Consider the following 24133-nt stretch of genomic DNA (forward strand, 5'->3'; position numbering starts at 1 on the left):
GATTGATTTTTCAACGCCGTATCGAGCTAACCTACCCTGTAACTTGTTCATATTTTAACTTATTGTATGTACCTTCTACACTATGTATTGGTAGATTCTCAAATGTGGTGTTTACGTACAAATAGGTATGTATTCGCATAGGGCAACGGCACAGTTTTCCGATGGTAGGTATAGCGTTTGTCACGCGAGTGAAACTATTTCAGAAGTAATGTGGTGTGTCAGGTTTGGTGAGGTTTAAAGCGTTTGAGAAAATTATTCTCGTAATGAGAATGCCTATTTTTTGTACAAATGATGGGAAAGTTTCTTTCAGGTTACAATTTGATATCGATTTGAGTAAACTTTTGATATTATGGTTTGCTTGGAATGTTATTCGTGGTACTGGAAATTACGAACCTCGTAATTTTCAAGCATTGGGTGTTTCAACAGACTAGGTACCTAATTTTCAAAATCTGATCTCAACACACCTGAGGAGGAGGGACGAGGGTAATGAGAGTTCGCAAGTTTGTTTGAAATTCAAAAAAAAACTATGAGAAGTGAAGTGACACGTCGACTGTTACCTTTGACGTCAATTCGAAGACACTAAATTTGAATTTTCATTTCGTTGAAATTTCAAGTTTTAAAAATCTGCTGGAGACTCCAGGAATTTTCAAAAAGTCGCTGGAGTCTCCAAAATGACTTAAACCCACATGAAGTCGTCTTCAGAGAGTGATAAAATTGGAGTGCAGAGTAAATTTCCGCTTTTCATCTCCATTTTGATCAAGTTTCAGAAATCTACTAGAGGCTCCAGTTATCTTTAAAAAGTCGCTGGAGACTCCAAAACGACTTGAAATTCACCTGCAGTCAACTTCGTAGCGTATTGAAACTAGTTTGCAGAATGAATTTCACATCTTTCCAACTCCATCTGATGAAATTTTGTGGGAATTTCAAGTTTCAAAAATCTTCTGGAAGCTTCAGAACCACTCTAAACGGGCTGAAACAGTTTTCAATCGATTTGGCAGGTCGAAAATAGGGTATATTCCAAATTTCAGCTTTCTAGGTCAATTAGGTAAGATTTTGATTTTTCCCCTCATTTTTGGCCAAAAAATTTTCAAAAATTCACCAAAAATCGAAAAAGGCACTTAAGCACTTGAAATTTTGTCAGATGATAAATTTTTGCCTGCTCTTTCGATATACTTTTGTAAGGTTTAAAAAATTTCCTGCAAGTTTTATGTTGGAACGCAAAATCTGCGATTTCGGCTGACCAGTCAATCAAAATGACCGCCATTTGTGAGTAGGACCATGTTTTTTTTTAGGACAAGGGCTAGAAATGTTTCTTAGGACGCCCTCTTTAAGAAAAAAGTTGTCCCGGAGGATTGGTAGGGGGCCGAGGGTGCAATTGATCCTTATGCGCCCCCAACTATTATCAAATTTTTCATCTTCTTATGGGGTTAGTGAGAAATTAATTTTTTTTTCCAAAGCAAACATTAAAGAAAGCAAAATCAAAAGAAAATTTTTTTTCAGCATAATGATGAAATTTCAAAATTCTACAAAGAAAGAAATTAATTTAAAAATTTAAACTTTGATAAAAAAAAATTTCATAATATTTTGATTGAAAAAAAAAAACAAGACAAAAGCAGGTGTTGCACTTTGCAGGATTAGCAGGACTGTTTGACATTTTATTTTGAAAACGAAAACAAACCACGTTTTTCTCGATTTATGGCTTTTTCAACAGAGGAAAGGGGATAAAGCTTTAAGACGTTAAGAACTAAGCAGTTCACAAAATGTTTTGTGTTTTTATGATTTTAATATTTTCGGAACTTTTCAATCAGCAACTTTGGTCATCGAGAGTTTTTCAATCACAAGGTATCTATAAATCGAAAAAGAAGAAAAAGGACGACTTTTTGATGTCTTTTGGATGACCAAATTTTCACTTTTGGACGACCTTTTTTCAAAATTACGTAGGTTGAAAATTCAATTTTGATGAGTGATGTTAATAGAATTTTACGCGATGATCATTGAAAAAGTGATGGGGAAATGCCATCACGTCAGGATTTTTCACATTTTCAGAGTTGATGACATTACTATCACTGAAATTTCATCAACTTTTGGAAACTTTCACGTTATTTCTGATAATTTTATGGTTTTTGTGATTCTTTATGTGATTTTTTTTATCGATTTCAATATTTTCGACACTTGATCTATTTTTCGTAATTTATTTTTGTATTTTTTTCAACTGAATATTTTAGCGATACTTCGCTAATTTTTTTTTACAAGGTTTCATCAATTTTCAGCCAATTTAAAATACTTGTACTTATATGGCATTTCAACATATTTGCAAGTAATTTTCGCAAAATTTTGCTTAATTAGGCTAATTTTTCCCTCAATTTATGGTAATTTTCAGTATGTACTTAATTAGGAGGTCAATTCAACAATAATTTTCATAATTATTTCTGCATTTTTGGCAATTAATTATCATTAAATTTAGAGAATATTTGATCAATTTTTAGCCAAAAAGTTTACTTTTGATGACTTAGATGACCTAGTAACCACCTTGAATTACTTCAGGACATCGTTTAAGAAGCAAAAGACATCAAGAAAAAGTACAATGAGTACTCTAAGAACAACCATTTTCAACGATGATGCACTCCATCTCAATTGAAACTGTCTCTCACCCACTAATCCACCACAACGAGCCTTGCTTCCACCCAATGCACAACTGTACACATTACCTATCTAACGCCAGCGCCATCAAGTTCACCAAACGATACGATATTTTTGCAGACTCCAACGTAAACATGGTTACGTCGTAGCAAAGATGGTGAAAAATTGATAACAACGTTTCTCGTACAGACGTAGACAGACGTCGGTAATCTGGCGCAGACATCCGGTACATCATTCAACATCCGAGTGACCAATGCAAGCGTATACAGTCTCAATGACGATGCATTTCCACAACAGCTTATACCTTATCATGCAAGCTTCTTTGGTACTGTATAAGATAAGCTCTGGTAAGTCGACGGCCATCGTGAGATTATAAGTTCATTGAAAAAAAAAACGAAATAACCAGATGGTCGATTATCGTTGCAGTACCTACTGCATTCTTTACCTTATTACAGATTTTTTCTTTAATTATCTCAAAAACCCAGTCACCTATGATAATTCACGTTCAAGTTTCGGGGAAAATTTCCAGAATCGTTAGTTTTAGTACGAGAGGTAGAAAAGAAACATAATCAAGATGAAAACATGTTTGTAGTCGTAGGATCTTATGTAGATAGGCAGGTACCAGTAGTAAAAATAAAAACAGATAAAATCATGTTGTACCTACAGAGAGATACTCTTTTCTTCTCATCATGCTCAAGAGGATAGCATACAAGCTAACTTAAAACGTGATGCTTTGATAAAGAATGGAGGTAAGGTTATGCATACAAATGAATGAAATTAACGTCGATTTCATTATCAGGTTTACTTTTGTAGAAGAGCGGCAGCGGCGAGGTATTCCGACGGTTAATCTTCTATGTACAAGAGCTAGTAAGTGGTACCTCTCTCAACCCCATCTCGCGTACCTCGTCGTCGAAATGGAAAAAGAGTCGCGTATTCGATGTTAGACAATTAACAAATTGAAAGTTTTCCGTCGCAGTCGTAGAGTGTCTCCCTTATATATATACCCACAGTTTATGCGATAGAAACCGATGAGGGAACTGGCAGAGAATTCGTACATTGAAAACACCACTTAGAATTGAAACGAGTCGGGGTTTCGGTTCTCGTAATTAACAGAAACCTTTTCCTTATAACATGCTTCGCCATCGTCGTCATACATTTTATATGCACTAGCTCGCGAATCCATACATATACGCGTAGAACCTTAGGTAGGTACACGACGCTTTGACGCTGATTTATAACGAGAAGTATATTATTATGACACGACAACATTCGCGCAATTCGCACGTTAAAAAACACCACCAATAAAACTTATCATCGATAACGACGTTATAAATTACCGACGATTATTTTAAATAGAGAGGTACTCGTAGCTGCAATGGTATTTTCGACATCGACGCTTATACGCGAACATTATAGGGGCTTAGACAATATACACCCAAGCTATATAACCAGATGAATGGCGTTGCGATTTAGACTTGAATGGTGTCCGGTTGAGGCTTCCAGGTTACGTAAAATATACGATATGTACGAGGAGTTTGGCGTACGTTTGCATCTTTTTTTTCTCTCCTTCGACGTCTTCGTCTAGCTTTTTTTCTTCGACATGTGCATGTAGGAAGAAAGTAGGCGTAGGCGATTGATAAACTCCAGTATTAATGCGCTTCATATACCCGTTTATCAGCCCAACCGTCTACGTTTTATACGTAGTATTTCGCCGAACATCGACTCAATAAAAGTCCGGTTTTTGGTCGCGCCTTCGTTAATGAGAAATTCAACGCAGGAAACCCGCACCAGGCCGCCACCGCAATGGCACTAATTTTATCTCATTTCATTGCAAAACTTCGTCACCACGTTTACCATAGACATATATTCTTGAAATGCGGAACCGTTTAAGAAATTACCACGCGACAAAGCTGTTTAGCAAAGCTGCCAAGTGCCAATTGTGCCGAGCAATCAAAGTTGTCCTGGACAGTTCTGAAAGTAAGCGGATTACTCTTCGCATGACACACTATCGAAGTACCTATTGAATACCCCAAAGATTCTTTCAAAATAAAAAATATTGTCGTAATCGTGCAAAAATCTGTTCAAAGTTCCGTAATTCAATATTATCGTCTAGAAATAAATTAAAATGATGTATAGAAATCGAAAATACATCTGAAAATTCGTATTGCCCACAACTCAATTCAAATCAAAAAGTCATCTCAAAAAATTATCTGAGTCTCGGTACCATTAAAAAAATTCACTTGATGCGAAAAAAAGTTCTCAAAAGCATCCAGAAGTCCTGAACTTGATAATTCAAAATGAAATTCAAAACAGAAAATCGTGGTTCTGAGATTGATTCCAAAAAACATATTCAAGCTTGTTTGGGAACCCCTTTTCAATAAAAAAAAAAAAATGATCTAAGGTAAGTTACCTGAAATTGAATTCAAAATCAGTTTCAAAAATTTTTAAAAATGCCTTGAAATCAATCGAGAAATTCGTTAGACTTCAAATCAGGAAGTTACCAAGAAATTGATTCAAAAGCAATCTACGAGTATTCAAAACAGTGGATACCCTTCCAATAATCATTCAAAATGAAGAAAAACAAAAAATCCACTCAGAATTGTCTGAAATGTGATTCAAATGCGAAAGGTCACCCACAAAATTAATTTAAAAACAGTCATTCAGAAATCATTCAGACAGAAGTCTATTCAAAATCATCTGAAACTTAATTTTCAATCGGATTCAAAAACAAAAACATAGACATCGTATCTACTTACTATAAAAATCGATTCAAGTTCAAGAATCAAAAAAATCTGAATAAAGTTATTCAAAACCGTACTCAGTCACCCCAGAACCTTTCAAAGTAAATAAAAAGAAAACCCTCTCGTGGTCATCTGAAATACGTTTGTTCCAAAGCGAAAAATCATCCAAAAAAGTGAATCAAAATCAGATGATTTTCAAAAAAAATTGAAAATTTTGGCCGGCGAAGTTCCCATGATTCATGAAGACTTCGTAGATGATTTTTTTTAAAAAATTAAAAATTTTCACCTACGAAGTTCCCATAATTCATGGAAACTTTGTAGGTTATTTTCAAAAAAATTGAAAATTTTGGCCTACGAAGTTCCCATGATTCATGGAGACTTTGTAGTTTGTAGGTTATTCAAAACTGAAAATTTCGGCCGACGTTTCCATAATTGTGTCATTCCAAGGTAAAAGGTCCCACTTTGGCAGATTTTCGAGATTTGAGTTATGACCACTGGGTGATAGGGGGAGACATTCCTGATCGAATGAGACCGAAACGAGCCCAATTCGTTGATATTTGCCGGAGCTACGGCGTTTTGAAGTCGCGTACCTGAAAAAGTAAGTTTTGAGAAAGACGCGTTTGAAAGTTTTGGAAACGTTTTTCACTACAATTTTGCGATAATGTGACGTAGAACGCTCCTTGATGTCTCATATGATAGATTTTTTGATGCTGAAAACGATGGTGATATTTAAAAAGAACAATACTCGACGGAAAATGTAGTTTAATGAAGAAACAACGTGAAAAAAATGAAAATTCTGGGGAAAAAATCGAAAATAGGAGTACAAAAATTATAAAAAAAGCATTTTTGAATTAAAAAAATATTTTTTGGCGTGAAATACAACTTGGAAAAATATATAATCGAAAAAAAAATCTCAAAAATTTTTGACTGGTGCGGGGTTCGAACTGCCGACCTCCCGCTTCACAGACCGTCATCGATGCCACTCGGCTATCATCGCTGCTAACTGAAACTGGTTCTTGAACCGCATACAAGTAGTCGAACACATCCACATGTATTCCCGTACACATATGTGTGTGCAGCCGCATAAAACCATGTTCATACGCGCAAATAGGTGAAAAATGCATCGAAAAATGTACGCATCTTTCACTGTAAGGCTGTAGTTTACCCACTTCCCGTTAGTGGCGCTAGTTGAAAGTTTGGGAGGTGATATTAGAGATGACTAACGACCCAAAAATGACATTAACACAAAAGGTCCCACTTTGACCCAATCTGACTAAAATCCATTTTTCTCGAAAATCAGTAAATTTCAAAGTGGGACCTTTTACCTTGGAATGACACAATTCATGGAGACTTCGTAGATGATTTTCAAAAAAAAAAAATTTATAGAAATTTCTACCTACGAAGTTCCCATAATTCATGAAGATTTTGAAGGTTATTTTCAAAAAAATTGAAAATTTTGGCCAACGAAGTCCCCATGATTCATGGAGACTACGTAGATGATATTGTCAAAAAAAATTTTAATTGCAACCTACGAAGTTCCCAAAATTCATGGATGAGACTTTGTAGGTTATTTTCAACAAAAATTGAAAATTTCAATCTACGAAGTTCCCATGATTCATGGAGACTTCGTAGGTGGATTTAAAAAAAAAAAATTGAAAATTTCAGCCTACAAAGTTCCCATGATTCATGGAGACTTTGTAGGTTATTTTCAAAAGAAATTGAAAATTTTGGCCTGCCTTCGTAGGGTATTTTCAAAAAGAAAACCAAAAACTGCTCTTAAAAATCATCCAAAAAATTTATTCAAGATTATCAAAGTCATCCAGAAAGCATACCTACAAAAATCAACACATAATCAGATAATCACTTAAAAATTCAAAAAAAAAATCTGTTCAGAATATTTTTATGGGAAATTACTTTAGAATGAGTAAAGTCATTATTGAATTATAATCTTTAGCCATAATCATCTTTAAATTCGTTCTTCATCAAAAATTCACTTTAAAATTGTTTGAAAATGGTTCCAAAATTGCGACATATCGTTTTGAGACTCAAGAAGTACCTAAACTTTGACTCTCTCCCCTTCCTCCAAGAGGTTTTTCCAAACTTTTTCTTATCAAGTTACTTTTTATCCAACTTAGATACGTAGGAAGGAGAACTTTTGTCGACTGAAAACAGCATAACAAAAATTCGACATTTCAAAAGAACAGTTCAGATTTCGTACCACCAACGCCTTTTGGATGTACGATAGGCAAAAAGTACATGCCTACGCACATATGCCATTTTCCACCCCTCTCGACAATGGAAATTCAATTCAAGAACGTATCACCTTAAGTATACAAATTATACACATATATCCGTTGTTCAAATCTTAAAAGGAACGTTTATTATATGAGTTCCTCTGGTTGGGGAAAAATAAACAAAATTCTAGGCACAGGTCACGCTACCTCTCCGAGACGTCGAGTAATTCGGCTCGACGCGACGTGGTGTTTCGGCTACAGCACTTGTACGTGCTTCATTAAGAGGACGTGAACTTGTCTGGAATTAAAAGTCGTGTTGCGAAATTCCTATATTCTTACCTACACATAGTCAACTGCTTCGTACACAAACACACCAAAAGAGGGAGAATAAATACAGCAGGGAGGTGGTGGAAAAAAAACCAAGACGAATCATCAATTCACCAGTCGACAAAATGTTATCAGCTAGAACACCGGTCGGAATAACAAATTACCATTTTAAGAAGAAAGATTTTGCTATAAAGCGGCGCAAAAATTCGCACAACAGAACGAGCTAGAAATTTTATCGGCTAGCTAACGATATAGTCAAAGACAAGGATTACTCGTTCAAAGCGCGCAAGAATGGCCGAATGGGATACGACGAGGACGCGATGAGATTTTTCAAACATCTCATGCGGCGCAATTATCACCACACGTACACATGAAACGTCAACGAGCGTAATAAAATTTACTTTAAATATTCGCTCATTCGTAAAATTTAGCCTAGGATATCTTTACACGGCTCGACAAACCAACACACACATGTACGAGTACTTAAACGTGATAAGTTAAAACGGCCAGAAAAACCTCGACAAAGAGTCGACTCGTACTCGCATCTTCTTCTTGACCAAATTTAAACCGAGTTTCTTTTGAAAAACGTTATTCGGCTACGCCAGATTAATTTCGGACAAGGCGCGCGATGAGATAATATTAACCAACTACGGTAACTGTTGTTTTAGCTTTAATGAGGGTGATAGTTGTTCAGTCAGACAGAGAACGAGAGACTGGCACTTTGAAAATATCAACGCATCCGACGACTACGATATACATAAATGTACAATATACACACTACACAGTGTACTATTGCATGTCAACCCCCTTCTTCAGCTCCCCATCTGCCGCACGCTTCTCGTGTACATTTCGAATAAACTCAACCGCTGCTGAATCGTCTTATGCGTTTAACCAAGTGCCCATATACACCATACAAGAGGTTGTAATAGCTCCAGACGTGTGTTTTGAGATTCTCCAGATTTTCACTCTGTTCGTTCGCTCACACAGACGACCGAGTAGTCGTAATTTTCACGCTATATATGACGCATTTTTTCCTCTTTTCTCTCGTTTACTTACGCTGAAATAGACTCGCAGACAATTACCGAGGGTTAAGTGACAGCTTAATGAATAGACGTTTCAAAAACTCGTCGTCGTCGCAGTTCGCTTAGCAAGTATGTGTATGAATAAGTTTCCGTCAGTAATGTTTTGTACATTATGTAAGTACAACATGCTACTGGAGCTGGAGTGAACCGAGACAACAACAATATGATTTGTTCGTACAATTGACGGGGTTGTTGCGCATTGTCGTGCAGTAAATTCGTAAGTAAATTGTTTTCGAAATAAATGGAGTGACGAAGTTTAGTCATAGAATAGCGTAAAATCAGACGTACTCGTTTTCTATGTCTTTCAAATCAACACAAAACCAGCAAAACAGAAAAACTCAACGAATCGTATTCAATCAACGCGATATAATTTTCATCAGATGATTAAATGCCAAGTCTACGCCTTTTTACTGCCATGAATTTTGTTCAAAAAGAGACCAAATGGTACAGAAAAAGGGTTAGGTACTTCGGAAAACAGTAGTATTTCAACTTAGGGAAAATATTTTTGGACCAGGCAAAAAAATCGAGAGAGCGCTAAAAATACTCCACCGGAATATAATTTTTAAATTTTTAGCATACTATTTTTGAAAATTCACATTTGGCTCTTTCTTTATGAAAAACTCAAAATTTGATCAAATTGAGGTAGAATTCTGAAATTTGGTTCATATCCTATTTTCAACTTCCCGAATCAATTGGTGGTGGTTTTTAGTTGCTCTAAAGTCTTTAACGGATTTTTGGATTTTCCAGTTTGAAAAAATTGCCATAAAAAGAGCCAAAACAAGACCAAAATGAAATTCAAAACCCATCAACTTACATATGCAGTCTTTGTGACTCATTAAGATCACTTTGGTAAACATTTTTCGAATATTAATATTTCTGTCAGGTCAAATCTAAAGTTTCCTTCAGATTTTTTCTTTGAGAAAAATTGCATTGTTCGAAAATCTATTACTTAAAAGCTGAAATTTGCTCAATACCTATTTTTAGGTTTTTAAATGGCTAACAATTTTTCTGAGCTCTACAGTTTTCTGGAAAATTTTTAAATTCTTGATATTTCGAGAAAAAAGCTGATTAAAATTGAATAGAGAATTTTTTTTTAATGCAAAAAAACAGACTGATTTCTGATCATTTTCATCTATTTCAACCATTTTTACAGCATTTTCAACCAAGATAAAATAATTAATCTTTTCAAAAATTCTGATATTTTGAACAATTTTTGACAATTTTATATAATTTTCATTCGCAATTCACAGCTCCCAAATATTAACCAACATTAAAAGACACACTTCCTTCACTTTTTTTTCTCAAATAATACATAAAACAAGATAAGGTTCTCATTTGATTCCAAATTCCTCTAACAACCAAACCTACATCGAAAAACGTCCCAGGCTTCACATAAATCATTCATCCACAACACGAAACCATAGAATCATACTCCATCGATATAAACCAACCACAAAGGCGTTGTCTCGTCAAATCTCAACCATTATACGCATATTGGAATCCATTATCCGGGCACACATGACGCACAAGCCCATCATAATTCAATTCCATTTGATCACCTTTGCGGTGGCATTGACGAACGATACGTTCGAAAAAGTTTGATCGTTGCATGTCTCGTCACAACTCATAGTGTACCAGAGAGATTACCAAAGAGATGGGTGTTTACGCCTAATAACCGAAGACCACGATTACACACAAATAGGTATCGTCGTTTTGCCCATACTTGTATGTACAGTATATGCAATGCATTCAAGAGACGGCAGCTGTTTTCGTAAAAACAGTGTATTCTAAGCGTGCAGTCCTCGACCTGGTAGTAATTTAGCCGAAAAAGTAAGAGAATTTCCAGCTATGACGGCACAAAACCGGAAACGATGGGAGTGCCGCGAACAAAACGCTGCAGTTCGTGACACGGCGGCGGCTACAGCGACGGTGGGCAATTCAAACGGGTGACAACAAAACGACGACGAGAGGCGTCGTAAATGCAGAAAAATATATGAAAAAGTGACGTCACCAAAGAGGGTATGGCGGATTTAAGAATATATTGTTTACTCGAGCACAAGCACACACATATCCTTCATTGTTTCTATCATTTTTCATCCATTAGATGCAAAAGTTAATTGGGTGGCACGTGCTCGAGAAAGTACGAAATTTTTTTTAGGAAACAGGCCATACCATTATTAGTCATACTTACGTAGATGAGGTAAGATGGCTGACGAACAAAGTGAGTCTTGTACCAACACAAATACGAGTACGTACGTACGGTGCAGTGCAGTTGTAAAGTTGGAAGACTTGTTTATTGAAATAAGTGTATTTACAATACACCTCGCCTAAGTATACATATTACGGCCGACTGCTCGCATCAATGAAGAAGAACTGGTTTCCGAGATGAATATGGTTTCCAATTTATTAATATACATTTATGAGCCGTACTCGACAGACAAAATAATGCTAAGGCTGTTTGTTAATGTTAGCTATTTCCACCAACGCCATACAACATTACATTTGCGAGTTCTTTTTGCTCATCATCGCTGTCCAGACAATTTTGCTTCTATGTTTACTGGAACTCTTTTGGCAAATTTTCCACTCAAAAAGCATCTCTATTATTTGTAGTTTGGAAATTTTTCAAGAAAAAGGAAAACAAGGGAGAGGGATCAGAACAGATCCGATTGAATTTTAGAAATAGCCCCTTTCCTGAAGAAAATTCTTAAATTCTAAATGCAAGAGCGGAGATGAATTTTCGAACGGTTTCAAATTATTCGGTGTTAATTTGAGGACGAGGAAGTGAACAAATGATTGATTAAAAAATTTGTTGGCTGAATATTCAAAGGTTCAGATTTACAATTCTGGAGCACTTTTTTCACATCGAACCTGATGCACTTTCTTTTCTAACTTTATGAAATTTTGAGCCTCACTGTTGGCCTAAAGAGAGATCGAATTAAAAAAGTGGACTGAAATTTGAAATCAGCACCCCCTCAAACCTCAAAAAATTATGGGTCTGTCAAATTCCTCATTAAAAAAAATTAATAGCACATTTTGGGGCTTAGGTGGCTCGAATCGAAAACTTGAGTTAAAATTCGAAATCAACGCCTCTGAAAACCCACTAAACCATAGGTCATACGGATTTTTTCATTTTTTTTTAAATTTGAGGTTTTTTTCTCTTGTCCGGTCGGCTGTCTAATTCCCTTCTTGTCCCAGTATTCGAGGAACTTCATCTCCTCGTCGTCATCGATTCTCGGGTCCAGTTTGTCCGCGTCAAAGTCGCTGTATACTCGACACTTGAAAAGGTATCTGTCGTTTTGTATCTCGCCGCATTCGCATAGATCGTCATCACTTTATTACACAAATTAATCAATTCTTCAATACATAAGTATTATTTTTACTTGTATAAAAATCGTTCACCATTTCCTTCGTCTAAAAAAGCATCGCAGCTGCTTCGACGTATTTAGTTCCTTCATAAATACCTCACCCCATCTTCTTACCACAAGCCTCGAGAGCTAGTTATACATAGGTTAGGTGATTTTTTCATATGGTAAATACCAACACTCTCTGCACCATATACGCACCCTCCAGATTCAGATTCACCTCTTGAATGGCAACCGCCCAGCTGGTCGGCTCACCAGCACCAGTCAGTCGTACGCGCGCCGAAAATGATTTTTAACTCTTTATTTCTAAACCGTCCCGCCAAACCCTGCCTACCTCACTCGTACATATCTCTTAAACAGTTACGATTAGGTCACGTGTACGTTGTCGTTTTACAACGAGTTTTGCTATAGTCGTTCAGCTGGCGTGCCTGCGTAAATGCTCTTTTGATTATTGTACTATTACAAATACAAAGACAAACACACCAACAGTCCAACACCCAATACCTTCCTGGTCAATATGGTAATAATGAAGGGCTTGATAACTAGTTATAGTTTGCGGTACCTCGGGCTTTTCAAAATGACAAACGCTGTGCCGCATATAATACAACCTATACTACCGCTATACGACCAAATTTTCAGTATAATTTGGCGTCATCGTGGTTCTCTTGTTGTTTAAATGGCTAATTTGTAGTTGCGCTTATTACCGCCTGTATATCTTTCCTGATGGTGAATCCACTTTTCCTCTTTTTATAGTTTTTGCGCTCAGCGAAAAAACTATAAAAGAGTTTTGCACATAAAAAAGTGAAACTGTCGAAACTTTAGTTTTGAGGGTTTGGATGGTACATATTTCATTTTTATTGAGCCCCCTCCCACCCATCCAAAAAGGAAGCAAAAAAGGGAAGGTGTAAAATTGAAAATCGTCAAATAATGCAATCATAGAAAGTTCCTGGAAATTTGTAGGAAAAATTGATGACATCATGAATTTCACAGATTTAATTTGGCAACAATACAATTATTTGATAATTTTCAATTTTTTAAATTTTTTTCAAAATTATAATAAGTAACAAAAGAGAAAAATACCTTGTTAAAAAAAATAAAAATAATTAAAATCACGTGAGTTTATTATAAAAGAGTATTCTTTAAAAATACGGCAACTTGAAGAAACAACGTAAAGAAGATCAATGGTACAGTTGACGTTGCTTTAGATACTGTACATACAATAAGGAATACAATACAGATCATTAATAAAGATATACCTAATTCAAGAGATCATTTCGCGAACACTCGATTCTACTGCACGTTTAAATTAGGATAAAAATAATTTAAACAAGAAGCTAACATTTTTTTATCACGTTTCCAGTGTTTACTCACACATGATGTTGGTTTTGGACCAACATCTACAAGTGAAATGTTCACATCATATTTGAATTCATCAACGTCAACCACAAATCCTGACGAAGATCCGGAATTTCTATTGAAAAATAAATAAATCAATTATGTAATGTGAGAAATCGAATTCGGTAGAAAAAAAATCAAGAATTGTACTTACTCTGATATATGTTGAACAGCTATCATAATAGATAGATCTTTGGCAGCTGTTGATATAGTGTAAGCTTCCACTACGTTCAAAATTGGCATTGTCACATTGCTGAATTGAGGTTTATTGGCTTTCGATATCACATCATTAATGTGAGATAATTCAGAACAGGTTTTTTTCATATGAGCTCTGTCAAATTGTGAGAAATAATGATGCATTACATTTGTATAATCAAGATGTGAATTTTATCGTGAAAAATTGTTTCCCTACTCATAAAAATCAAAAACTGCTTCCAAGCCAACTTTGTCTAGTTTTTGTAATTCCTTAACACGATTAAGAATGCAGTTCTGAGGCAGATCGATCGAATTATAATCGCATTTCAAATTCGAGTCATGAAAGGCTTTTTTGATTTGTTCAATTTCTTCATTGGAGCATATTTGACGTTTATCAGAACCACTGTACAGTTCGGTTTCAAACGATGCCAATTTCTGATCAGGGATAAAATCAGTCTTCAGTATGGTAGTCAATAATTTACAAAAATGATTTTGGCACCTGGAAAAATGAGTATTATAATAACGTTTGAGTCTCCAAAATAGTGAAGGCAGAGGGCTTAAAATACCAGTTCATGTCTCCATCACTACGCGATTTTGAAAACCATTCGGCTAAAATATGTTCAATATTATCAGCTTTGCTTTCTCCAAACACCATTTCTCCATTCTACAAACAAAAGATTTTCCCATTTACATTCGTAAAAATTACCATTAGGTACCTCTACCCTTTTTAGTAAACTTGAAAAATGTTTCCAAATATTTACTTTGAAAATCTTCAAATTATTTTGAGGAGTTAGCAGGAGCCCTTTCAAAGCATTTTCCATTCTTTCATCAATCCTGTGAAGCAGAAATAAATCATTATTGAATTTATGCATCACAAAGCTCACATATCTACGTATAACATTTTTTAAGGCTCATCAACATACCCAGAAAATAAATCCAAAGGGCAATACCTGCTTTTACTTTCAATTTTATGTTCATGTAGCTAAAACATGAAACATTATTAGAAAGGAGAAATAATCATCTACATAGACAACTATTAGTACTCGAACATACTTTGAAATACTGATGCATACAAAATGCACACACGTCAAATTTCCGATATGGTTCTGCTGTCCAGGCTTGTTTCGGTTTTATCTCCACGCTAAAAGTAGTTCTATTCAGATGTTCCCTTGTACGATTACAATCACTCACGAAAGCTGGAATAGTTAGAAGCGAGTATACGTAATTCCTAAAATCCAAATAATCGCGAGAAAATAATTTCTTCAGTGAATCTGATTCTACTGCTTGACCCAACAATGGACGGTTTTCAAGACGTTGATAATGACCATATTGGGACAGGAACGTGTAGTCTGGATGAATTTCTATACCATTGAAACCAATTTTCTTAACCCTTCGATGTCCTACAACAAATCCAACATTTAAAAATTAACATTAATAATACCTTACTTTGGTAAAACATTCAATTTCAATATCACATTTTTCGAGTTATGAATATTGTGTACAATTATTGTACTGACCTGGTCGTTCATGGAATAATTTTTCATCCAAGTATTTGACATATGTTTCGGAAATTTCAGCTATTATTGGAAGCGTTAAATATCTATCTGAGAGGAAAGGCAGTAACACAATATTGTAGTATAGTAGAGATGTCTTCAATTTTTCTTTCTCCCATGATAAATTGATATCATCATTTGTGTGACTTTTACGTAACCGGAGAACAAATCTGATCTGAAAATTAATATGATACATTTCGTCATTTTATGCACAAAATATACAACAATCAAGTACTAAGTACTGTACTCTATTAGTTACCTCTGGTAAAGACAGAACTAGATTTTCATTCCCTTCTCCACGATACTCGCTGTGTAAATGGTTAAAAACACGATCGTCTAGATCAATTTTCAGTTCATCGAATTTTAACATTTGAATTGAATTAGTATTCGACATAGAAGTTTCATCTGAAAGAAAATGGAAACTGAGCACTGTAGATAATTTACCTTCATGAGTAGACATTCTGAATTGAACTGACAATTTTCAATAATTTTTACCTAATGCATTTAATTCGCAAATATTTTTGCATTTGAAAAAAAAATCGAGCTAAAAGTGCAAAGTTCTTGATCAAAATCATGCTCAAAATTCATTGATCAAAAATAAGTGGGATCGAATGTTGATAAGAAATCAGTGTTACCAAATAAATTACAGTACCGCAAAATACCAGTGTGACCAATACAATATTTTTGAGGCGAACAGTCATGAGTCTAATCTGGAAACTAGGTTCGTTACACCCCTGGAGGTTCTCTACTTCTCTAGGTTTCCATGTTGAGGAAGCAAATTGCTTTGAAGAGTGCATAGGGTACCCTGCCCAATTAACCAAATCACAAAAAAGTTGAGCTTTCGAAGAAGAACATTTTGGACCATGAAAACTTTTGAACAAGCTCAAAACCTTAATTTCCGACAAAACAAATGCATATAAATTGGAAATTTTTTTCAAAAATAATGCAAAAACATGAGTAAAAAACATCAGTCAAAAGTACTTTTTGAAAATATTTTTAAAAAGTTGATAAAGAAATGTAAAAACAAAAAACTAGGCCGCAATGAGGATTTTTCATGAATTCATAAAATCTTGTCGGAAATTGGACCATGTGAGCTTTGTGGTGGGGGTAATGCAACCATCAACCAATATGATGATCTATCGCAAAAACTATCTTGCAATCAGCGAATAGCTGATGGCTTTTTTTTTTGCATCCCTCGTAATGCTATACCTACTTGTTTTTTTATAGCTTTTGCTGCCTTTCGTAGTCTTGTTATGATATTTTTATAACAATCGACGTCGAATTGTGTAGTGTATGGTTTTTATGTATCTTTTCTATCATCATATCACGTTCACCAATGATGTTTTGATGAGTTTCCATATCTATAGAAAATTTCCATCCGCGGGTAATACGAAAAGCGGCAGAAAATCGGATATACGAGTGAATATTCAACTAGCAGCAATAGACCGAAAACGCTGCTCTGTGGAACACCAGTATAGAGATGAATTCATTCCAAAAATGTATAAGTATTTCACCGAGGAAAAAAATTTTCTCGTAAGTTGTTCTAACCCGAAGAGATTTCAAGTTTTTTAAACTAACCGCATATATCAACAGGATATAAATTTCTACCGAGAGAATATTTTTTCGTTCAAAATTGTCTTCGTACCGGCAAGGCCGAAGCTGTGGAGGGTGAACAGCGCAGGTACCCTGTAACTCGTTGGAATAGAAATTTTTTCGTAGATGACCTTTTTCCCGCAACCTTGGTCGTAATTTAACCAATTTTGAAAAGTTTTGTTTGGCTCGCGAATTTAGAAAATCTTTCTTTCATTTTGTTATAAAAATATTCAAATCCTTTTCCTTCTTTTTAACAAAGTCAGCCCGTGATACAAAATAGTTTCGACCTTTGTGAAACTTTACGCAAACATATTTTGAAAGAACACAATTTCACAACATTTTTTAGCCAAATGCCTTCGATTGTTGCTGTGAAAATAGACAAAATTCATTGAAAATTTTCTCCTAGAAAAATTTGAAAAGAAAAGGTCACTATTTAGAAGATAAAACTTCAGATGAACCCAATAAAACTCAGCAGGATGCATCTTCTATTTAATAAAAGGAAGTTCGAAATCTTTGTCACAGCATCACGCCAAAACGACTGAATGAAAGTGACTATAAAATTTCGACCATGCATTCGAGCCAACGTGTAGATTACGCGTAAAAAATGTTTTTCGAAATTTATTTTTACTTAGAAAAGCTATATTTGAGCTTCAAATAATGTATGCCCACTTCGGTCGTCAGCTTAGATCTCTTTTTCCTTCGCAAAAATTTTAGCCAAATCATTTTCCATCATCTGCATCTGCAACATTAATACTTAAGTAACAAATAATTCCGAAAATCACCCCTCCTCACTTCCAACTTCGCGTCTATTTTCTACAATCGAGCACCCTTCTAATGCAAACGATTCACACTTCGTAGAAATGAGGAAAAATGGGCAATTTTGGAACAATATACAATTCTTCCCTGCTGCTCCTGTTCGCGACTTAGCATGGCAGTGCACCTTAAAATGGCGTTGATATATGTACGAAGGAAAACTTCATTTCTATCAAAAATACACAAACACGCGACTATCAAAAACCTTTCTTCATTCTATCTCCTTATTCATCTCGATCCTTCAACAAACATATCGAGAATACAACGGGTATAAAAAATTTTCGAATAATGCATTCCAGGTAAACAAAAGATCTCGACGTGCACGTCGATGTACCATACATATAACGGCACAGTGCGATAATAAAACCCACCACGAACGAGTTCACATTAAATTGCATACCGACGAATGGCAATTTTACAATTTCTTCACAAAAGGGAGCATTTATTTCAACATTATCGCGTTTCAAATCGCGCTTTGAAGAGGACGCGCGACGATCGGCTGCTTGTGCAAACGTTATAACTTTTTGGTTAAGATGCGCGCCTGTAGTCGTAAACAAATCACCATAATCACGACTAACGTTACACAGCTTAATAAAAGGCCGACTTGAACGCGGTGTGTAACCTGCTCTCTTTTCATCGTTAAAACAAGAACATAAAAAGATAAAAACTTTTCTTTCCTCTTTAAATAATGTAATTCTTATCAAAACTAGAGGTATTGGAACGAAGCCGACGACGAATTATAATTTTTCATCTTTTTATCCCTTCTTTCTCCTCTCTCTCTCACTTCTCGGTATCATTTTATTTCAAGCAGTATACCTGGTGTCCTAGTTTAGTTTTCCAAGTTGGCAACTGGTGGTGAAACTTTTGTTGGAATATCAACACTTTTTTCGGCAATTTGGTGTCGGGAGAAGTATTTTAAAATTGTTCAAAAATGGTAATGTCAGCATAAAAAATTGGAGAGCAGCTGCCTCCTGTTAAATCAATGAGGCTCTAATGGACTTCCAATTGAGTTTCTGCGCTCCCTAAATTTTGAAATAATGCACAAAAAACCATAAAATGTAATATGACTCCTGGTACCTTCAGCCCCGGCTCTCAAATTGGAATCCCTCAATTTTGAAATAAACTACGATAAAAAATAAAATATGACCCCAGGTACTTCCAGCCCTAAAAAATTCGAAAAAAAATAAAATAAAAGACAACTTGAACCTTTCATCAGGCAATCAATTTAAAGGCCAAATCACCCTCTGGAAAAATCTCTCTCCACCCAGACTTGCTGTTCAACTGAGAACACCTTGTATATAAATACACAACACTTATTCCGTCCTCGCATGTAATGCACCATATTACATCCCATCCCCCTATCCCATATCCAGATCGTATGTTGTACTCCTCGCTATACAACACAAAGTACACAGACAACCACGCAGTATATAAATCATCCTATCACGTTCACAACCTGTCCATTCTGTACATTACTTTTCTATACGTTTTACGGGTCAGTTGGTCATCTAAAGTAAGTATATCCTATGTGTTGCACTAGCTCGTCGTAATGTTAATGAAAATATCAAATAGTGATTAAAAAATTACGATAACCCTAAGGTTCGCGAGACGTTCGCGTTTAATTACCTTTACGGTGCACACTGCACACGCAGGCGTGGTAATCCGTATACTTTACATACACAGTTTCTAAGTAACAACTTTAATTACCATACCGCATTACGTAAACTACCTGAACGCGATAAACAATGCATACAACGTTTAAACATTAAAGGACCAGAAAACGTGTACGTGTAGTACGAGGCGTTCTTGCGAGACATCGCGAACTCGCTTTGAAAAGATTTCAAAAAATAAGCGAGAAAAAAAACATCTCGCCACACTTTACAAAGAACACCAGCGCCGGCAGCATAAATCATTCGTTTCGTTCATGACACATCGTCAACTCAGCGTTAAATTTCTTTCATTTAAGGGCTAAAATTCTCCCTAATTTTTGGCGAACGAACCTTTATCTCGTAGGTATTTTTACGTTTTCGCGTGTTTCGACGATGTCGTCGTTTCAACGTACATATACCTATATACGAGGAAGCTTGAGAGTTCACACTTTCAGGAAGAAGAATTCGATACGTGTATGGAGAAAAACCTCAAGTTTAGTTTGATAAGGGCATATTATTTCATCAAGAATTAAAAATGAGGTGCGAAACTGAGCCCTTCGCGAGACAAAATGCAGAAAACTTGATAAGAAAGGGAACACCCCCCTTCACCATCTGCAAGTACCAACTCCAAAATACGTCAACACAAGAAATGTAATTGAAAAAAAATTCGGTAATTTCCAGCTCGAAAAAAGTAGTCTACGTTCCATCACTATACGAACAAAATTATTCCAAATCAAACACAAGCAGGTACATTCAAAAGCCACAATTTTTTAAAATATTCAAAAGTAATTTGAAAAACCCCCGAAATTTTCACTAAAGAAAGTAAACTGTTTGATGGAAAAGTACACATTTCGAAATAATTCAAGAAGTTATACGGATTTAACCGGCAAAGTAAGGCGGGTATATATAAGGTAAAATCTGTAGAATTAGTTTCGTCATAGCTTGTATTAAAAAGTCTCATAATCGAGCGCGCTTTTTCGCATTTTCCATTCCCCTTTTTGGAAAAGCCAGAGATTCAGATATATAAGGAAACGTTGACGCAGGGGAGCTGAAATTCGCTATATATATAGTAGTACTTTACTTTCGCTAAGCTAAACAAGTCTCTGGAAGTCATTAACATTACATATATTCAATCCCTCGTTCTCATTATAGATTTTAGTTAACTAAATTCGCTTTTTGTTTTACATCTCATTAAATTTTGATGACGACGAAAAAATAGTTCGATAATACTAAATTTCGTATCAAATGAGCTGTGGAATACTCAGCTAACCCCAAAAATCATACAAAACTACCTACACCGTTGAAATACATAAGTAAAAAGGGCTTTCGTTAGAACGTCGATTATGTAAAAATGCAATGATCATTTTTTGATGCGGTGGCGTTTCGTAAAAAAACTTAGCAAGGGTAGATTTGATCGGAAATTTTCTTTCGAAGTACGTACATAGTGAGTGTAATTATTTACATTTTTTCAACATAGGACTAAAATTGAATTAAAACGAATTTTAAAAAATTCGAAGTGTAAGAATAGATATGCTACATTGCTACATATGAAAATTATTTATTGATGTTCTGTATTACCTATTTTCAAATTTGAGTCTTATTCCAGCAATTAAACGATTCTTAATTTTATGTAATGTGTTCTTCTCAAATTACCTGCAACAAGTAAAAACAAATATGAATTAATTATCTTTCATTCATTTAACATTCCATTAATAAATTTGCACTAAACGATTATTTTCACGGAATGCACATAAATTCTTTGTACTACTCACGTCAAATTTTTTAGAGAAGGACTGGAGTAAAAGAGAAGGGGATTCAAATTTAAAAATGTTTAATTTTTGGGTTCGTCAATGTCGTCAGATATTTCCTTTTTTGGGGGAGGGTGGGAGGGAGGGGGGCCACTACTCAAATTTTTCATTTGTGTCTTATTTCATACGAACCCTTGTAGGAGGAGGGGGGGTCTACGAAATTCGTAATTTTCAAGCACAGGAGATTTTTTGCAAAACTGCTAAATTTTGACGCCTCATACCTCCAGACTGATTGAACAGGAAAATCTGTTTGCAAGGTTTTGAAGGAAATAGATTCATGATTCAGAATCAATAATCAAATCAGAAAAATTCAAAGTCGAACATTCACAGCACGAAGGCTGAAAAAATTACATTACAGACTTTTCTTTTTTTACCTTTCTATCAACAAACTGATTTTCAAAATGGGATGTTGACATCCCTGTGAGGGGATGAAGCTTCAACCTTTCTTTTTAAAAAAATGTGAAAATGGGGTAATACGAGGGTTGTCCGCGAAGTTCCGCGCAAAACGCTGTCGCTTGGAAACTATTCAAGCTACGGAGTTGGTGTTTGTCTCATTCGATTCCCTGTTAACCTGGCTACATTTTAGTATGTTTGCGAACGTGATTGAGTAAAGTGCGGCTGTGCCAGCGCGTTTTGAAGTGAGTGAAAAAAGTGTCTCAGGTCGGCTGATGAATTTATTGCAACGTTTGTTTGTAAAAGAAGAATAATTCAAAACGTCATAAATCGAAAAGTTTTTATCGAAACGGTACGAAAATTTACAGGCCTTTTATGTAATCCCCCTCCTTCGCAATGACCTTTACCGGTCGGTCCGGAAGCTTCTAGATTCCGGTCGGGATGCGTTTTTTGGTGAGCTCGCGGATTTGTCGCGTCACAGCGGTGGTCAGCTCACGCAAATTCGAATAACGGATCCCACGAAGATTTTCTTTGAGCTTTGGGAACAGATCGTAGTTGCAGGGACTCATATCCGGACTGTAGGGTGGATGGTCGATCGTTTCCCAGCCATACTCGTCAAAAATCTATCATTGGCGTTATTCGAATTAACGTGAGCTGACTACAGCTGTGACGCGACAGATCCGCAAGCTCATCAAAAAACACAGCCTGGCCGGAATCCAGAAGCTTCCGGACCGTTTGGCAAAGGTCATTGGGAAGGAGGGAGATTACATAGAAGGCCTGTAAATTTTTGTACCGTCTTAATAAAAACTTTTTGATTTATGGCGTTTTTTACAAACAAACGTCGCTATAAATTCATCAGCCGACCTGAGACACTTTTTTCACTCAATTCAAAACTCGCTGGCACAGCCGCACTTTACTCAATCACGTTCGCAAACATACTAAAATGTAGCCAGGTTAACAGGGAATCGAATGAAACAAAAACCAACTCTGTAGCTCGAATAGTTTCCAAGCGACAGCGTTTTGCGCGGAACTTCGCGGACAACCCTCGTACGAAAGCGAAGGTTTTTTTTCGAAACAAATTTTGAAAAATGAAAACTCAAAGGGGAACGTAGGTAAGTACAATGGCAAAATTAAAAACTGGACAAAAAAACGTTGAGTGTTCGATGAGAAAAATAAACAAAAATTCGAAATCCTACAAAAAATAAAATAAATTATGAAAATTTAATGTTTGATTGGAAAAAAAAGAGAACATTTTTATAAAACACAAGACAAAAGCAAGATTTTCAGGATTAGCAAGACTGCATAGGACACATTTGTGACATTTCTGGGGATTCTGATGATGTTCATAACTTTTGCCATCCCTCCCTCCATCCATCTTCAAAAAAATTGGTTAATTTCAAATAAAACACCTCTATGGCAAATGATCGAAAGATCATTAATAAAAGCTGTAAATCTTATCAAAGCACCAAAAGCGTGAATTAGAATTCTATTTTGACGTAAATATCTGCGTACACTCCATAATTTTCGATGAAATCAAATTCCGTGGATAAAAGCATCAAAATCCATTCTCATCACATCACGGTACCTTCAAAACACTCGAAAATCTTTAATAAAAACGACAATTCGCCTCGAAACATTATCAAACGCAGTGAAAATTTTCTCAAAAGATGAAAATCGTCGTCAATAAACAGGCTATTAGTTCGTCGGCTAATTTCTTCGCTTAAAAACAGAAACCCCTTTAGCTCGACGACGAGTCGACAATAAAAAACAGTCGGGTAAATTTCTGAAAAAAAAGGGGGGAAAATATATTAAGGACGAACAACAAGCCCGAAAACCTCGTAAAAACTATTTAAAAAGCTAGCAAAAACAACCATCAACGCCTCCGTCTCTTTCTCCGCCATCGCCACATCGTCAAAAAGCCCGGCAACTCGAGCTGGAGCTTTTATTGTAGGCATTTTATCAGTCTGTGAAAGTTGATATTACGCCAGTAGGCAACTACTGTTAAACCTTGTTTAGCTGATTACGAGTTTAAAGTTTAGGTCTACTTTATCGGTATTATACTGTACTGTACGGTATGTCTACGTTTTCTCCACCTTGTACGAGTATTTTCTTCTTGCAGTATAAACGCTAACATTGCCTTTGCTGTTGCTCCGGTTGCGACCACATCAGCTGTAGTCGTTGTCATCGTTTTAACCAACACGACTCCTTCGGCTTAATTTCCTTCTCAAACTTTTAACCGAGGTGTTCCTATGCTTTTTTTTTCTAATTTAATAAGTAGTAGATGACACGATCGCAACATTTTTTTTTTATACTTTCAAGTGGCATCGTTGTAAAATCTCATGCATTTT

General features: G+C 35.7%; 2 protein-coding genes across 7 annotated transcripts in view; both read right to left on the reverse strand.

The window, feature by feature from the left end:
* The window catches only part of kug (kugelei), a 359846-nt gene that overhangs the window by 302129 nt on the left and 33584 nt on the right, over positions 1-24133 (reverse strand). The window lies entirely within an intron of this gene.
* Positions 13677-15989, reverse strand: LOC135834096 (inositol-pentakisphosphate 2-kinase-like). The gene is made up of 9 exons (XM_065347933.1): positions 15789-15989; positions 15494-15704; positions 15030-15376; positions 14900-14958; positions 14738-14810; positions 14543-14640; positions 14194-14475; positions 13936-14112; positions 13677-13857 (listed from the first exon to the last, which is right to left on the reverse strand). Exons 1-9 carry the CDS (start codon positions 15987-15989, stop codon positions 13677-13679), a joined length of 1629 nt encoding a protein of 542 aa, XP_065204005.1.

The sequence above is a fragment of the Planococcus citri genome, chromosome 2 (genome assembly GCF_950023065.1).
Source record: "Planococcus citri chromosome 2, ihPlaCitr1.1, whole genome shotgun sequence".
In the NCBI taxonomy this organism is placed as follows: domain Eukaryota; kingdom Metazoa; phylum Arthropoda; class Insecta; order Hemiptera; family Pseudococcidae; genus Planococcus; species Planococcus citri.

Excerpts from the sequence above, each read along its gene's own strand:
- LOC135834096 (XM_065347933.1), bottom strand. The coding sequence starts at position 15,989 with ATGTCTACTCATGAAGGTAAATTATCTACAGTGCTCAGTTTCCATTTT. Across the intron at positions 14,811-14,899 it reads CCTTTGGATTTATTTTCTGG|GATTGATGAAAGAATGGAAA; the intron begins GTATGTTGATGA and ends TCTGCTTCACAG. Across the intron at positions 14,476-14,542 it reads AGTGATGGAGACATGAACTG|GTGCCAAAATCATTTTTGTA; the intron begins GTATTTTAAGCC and ends TCATTTTTCCAG.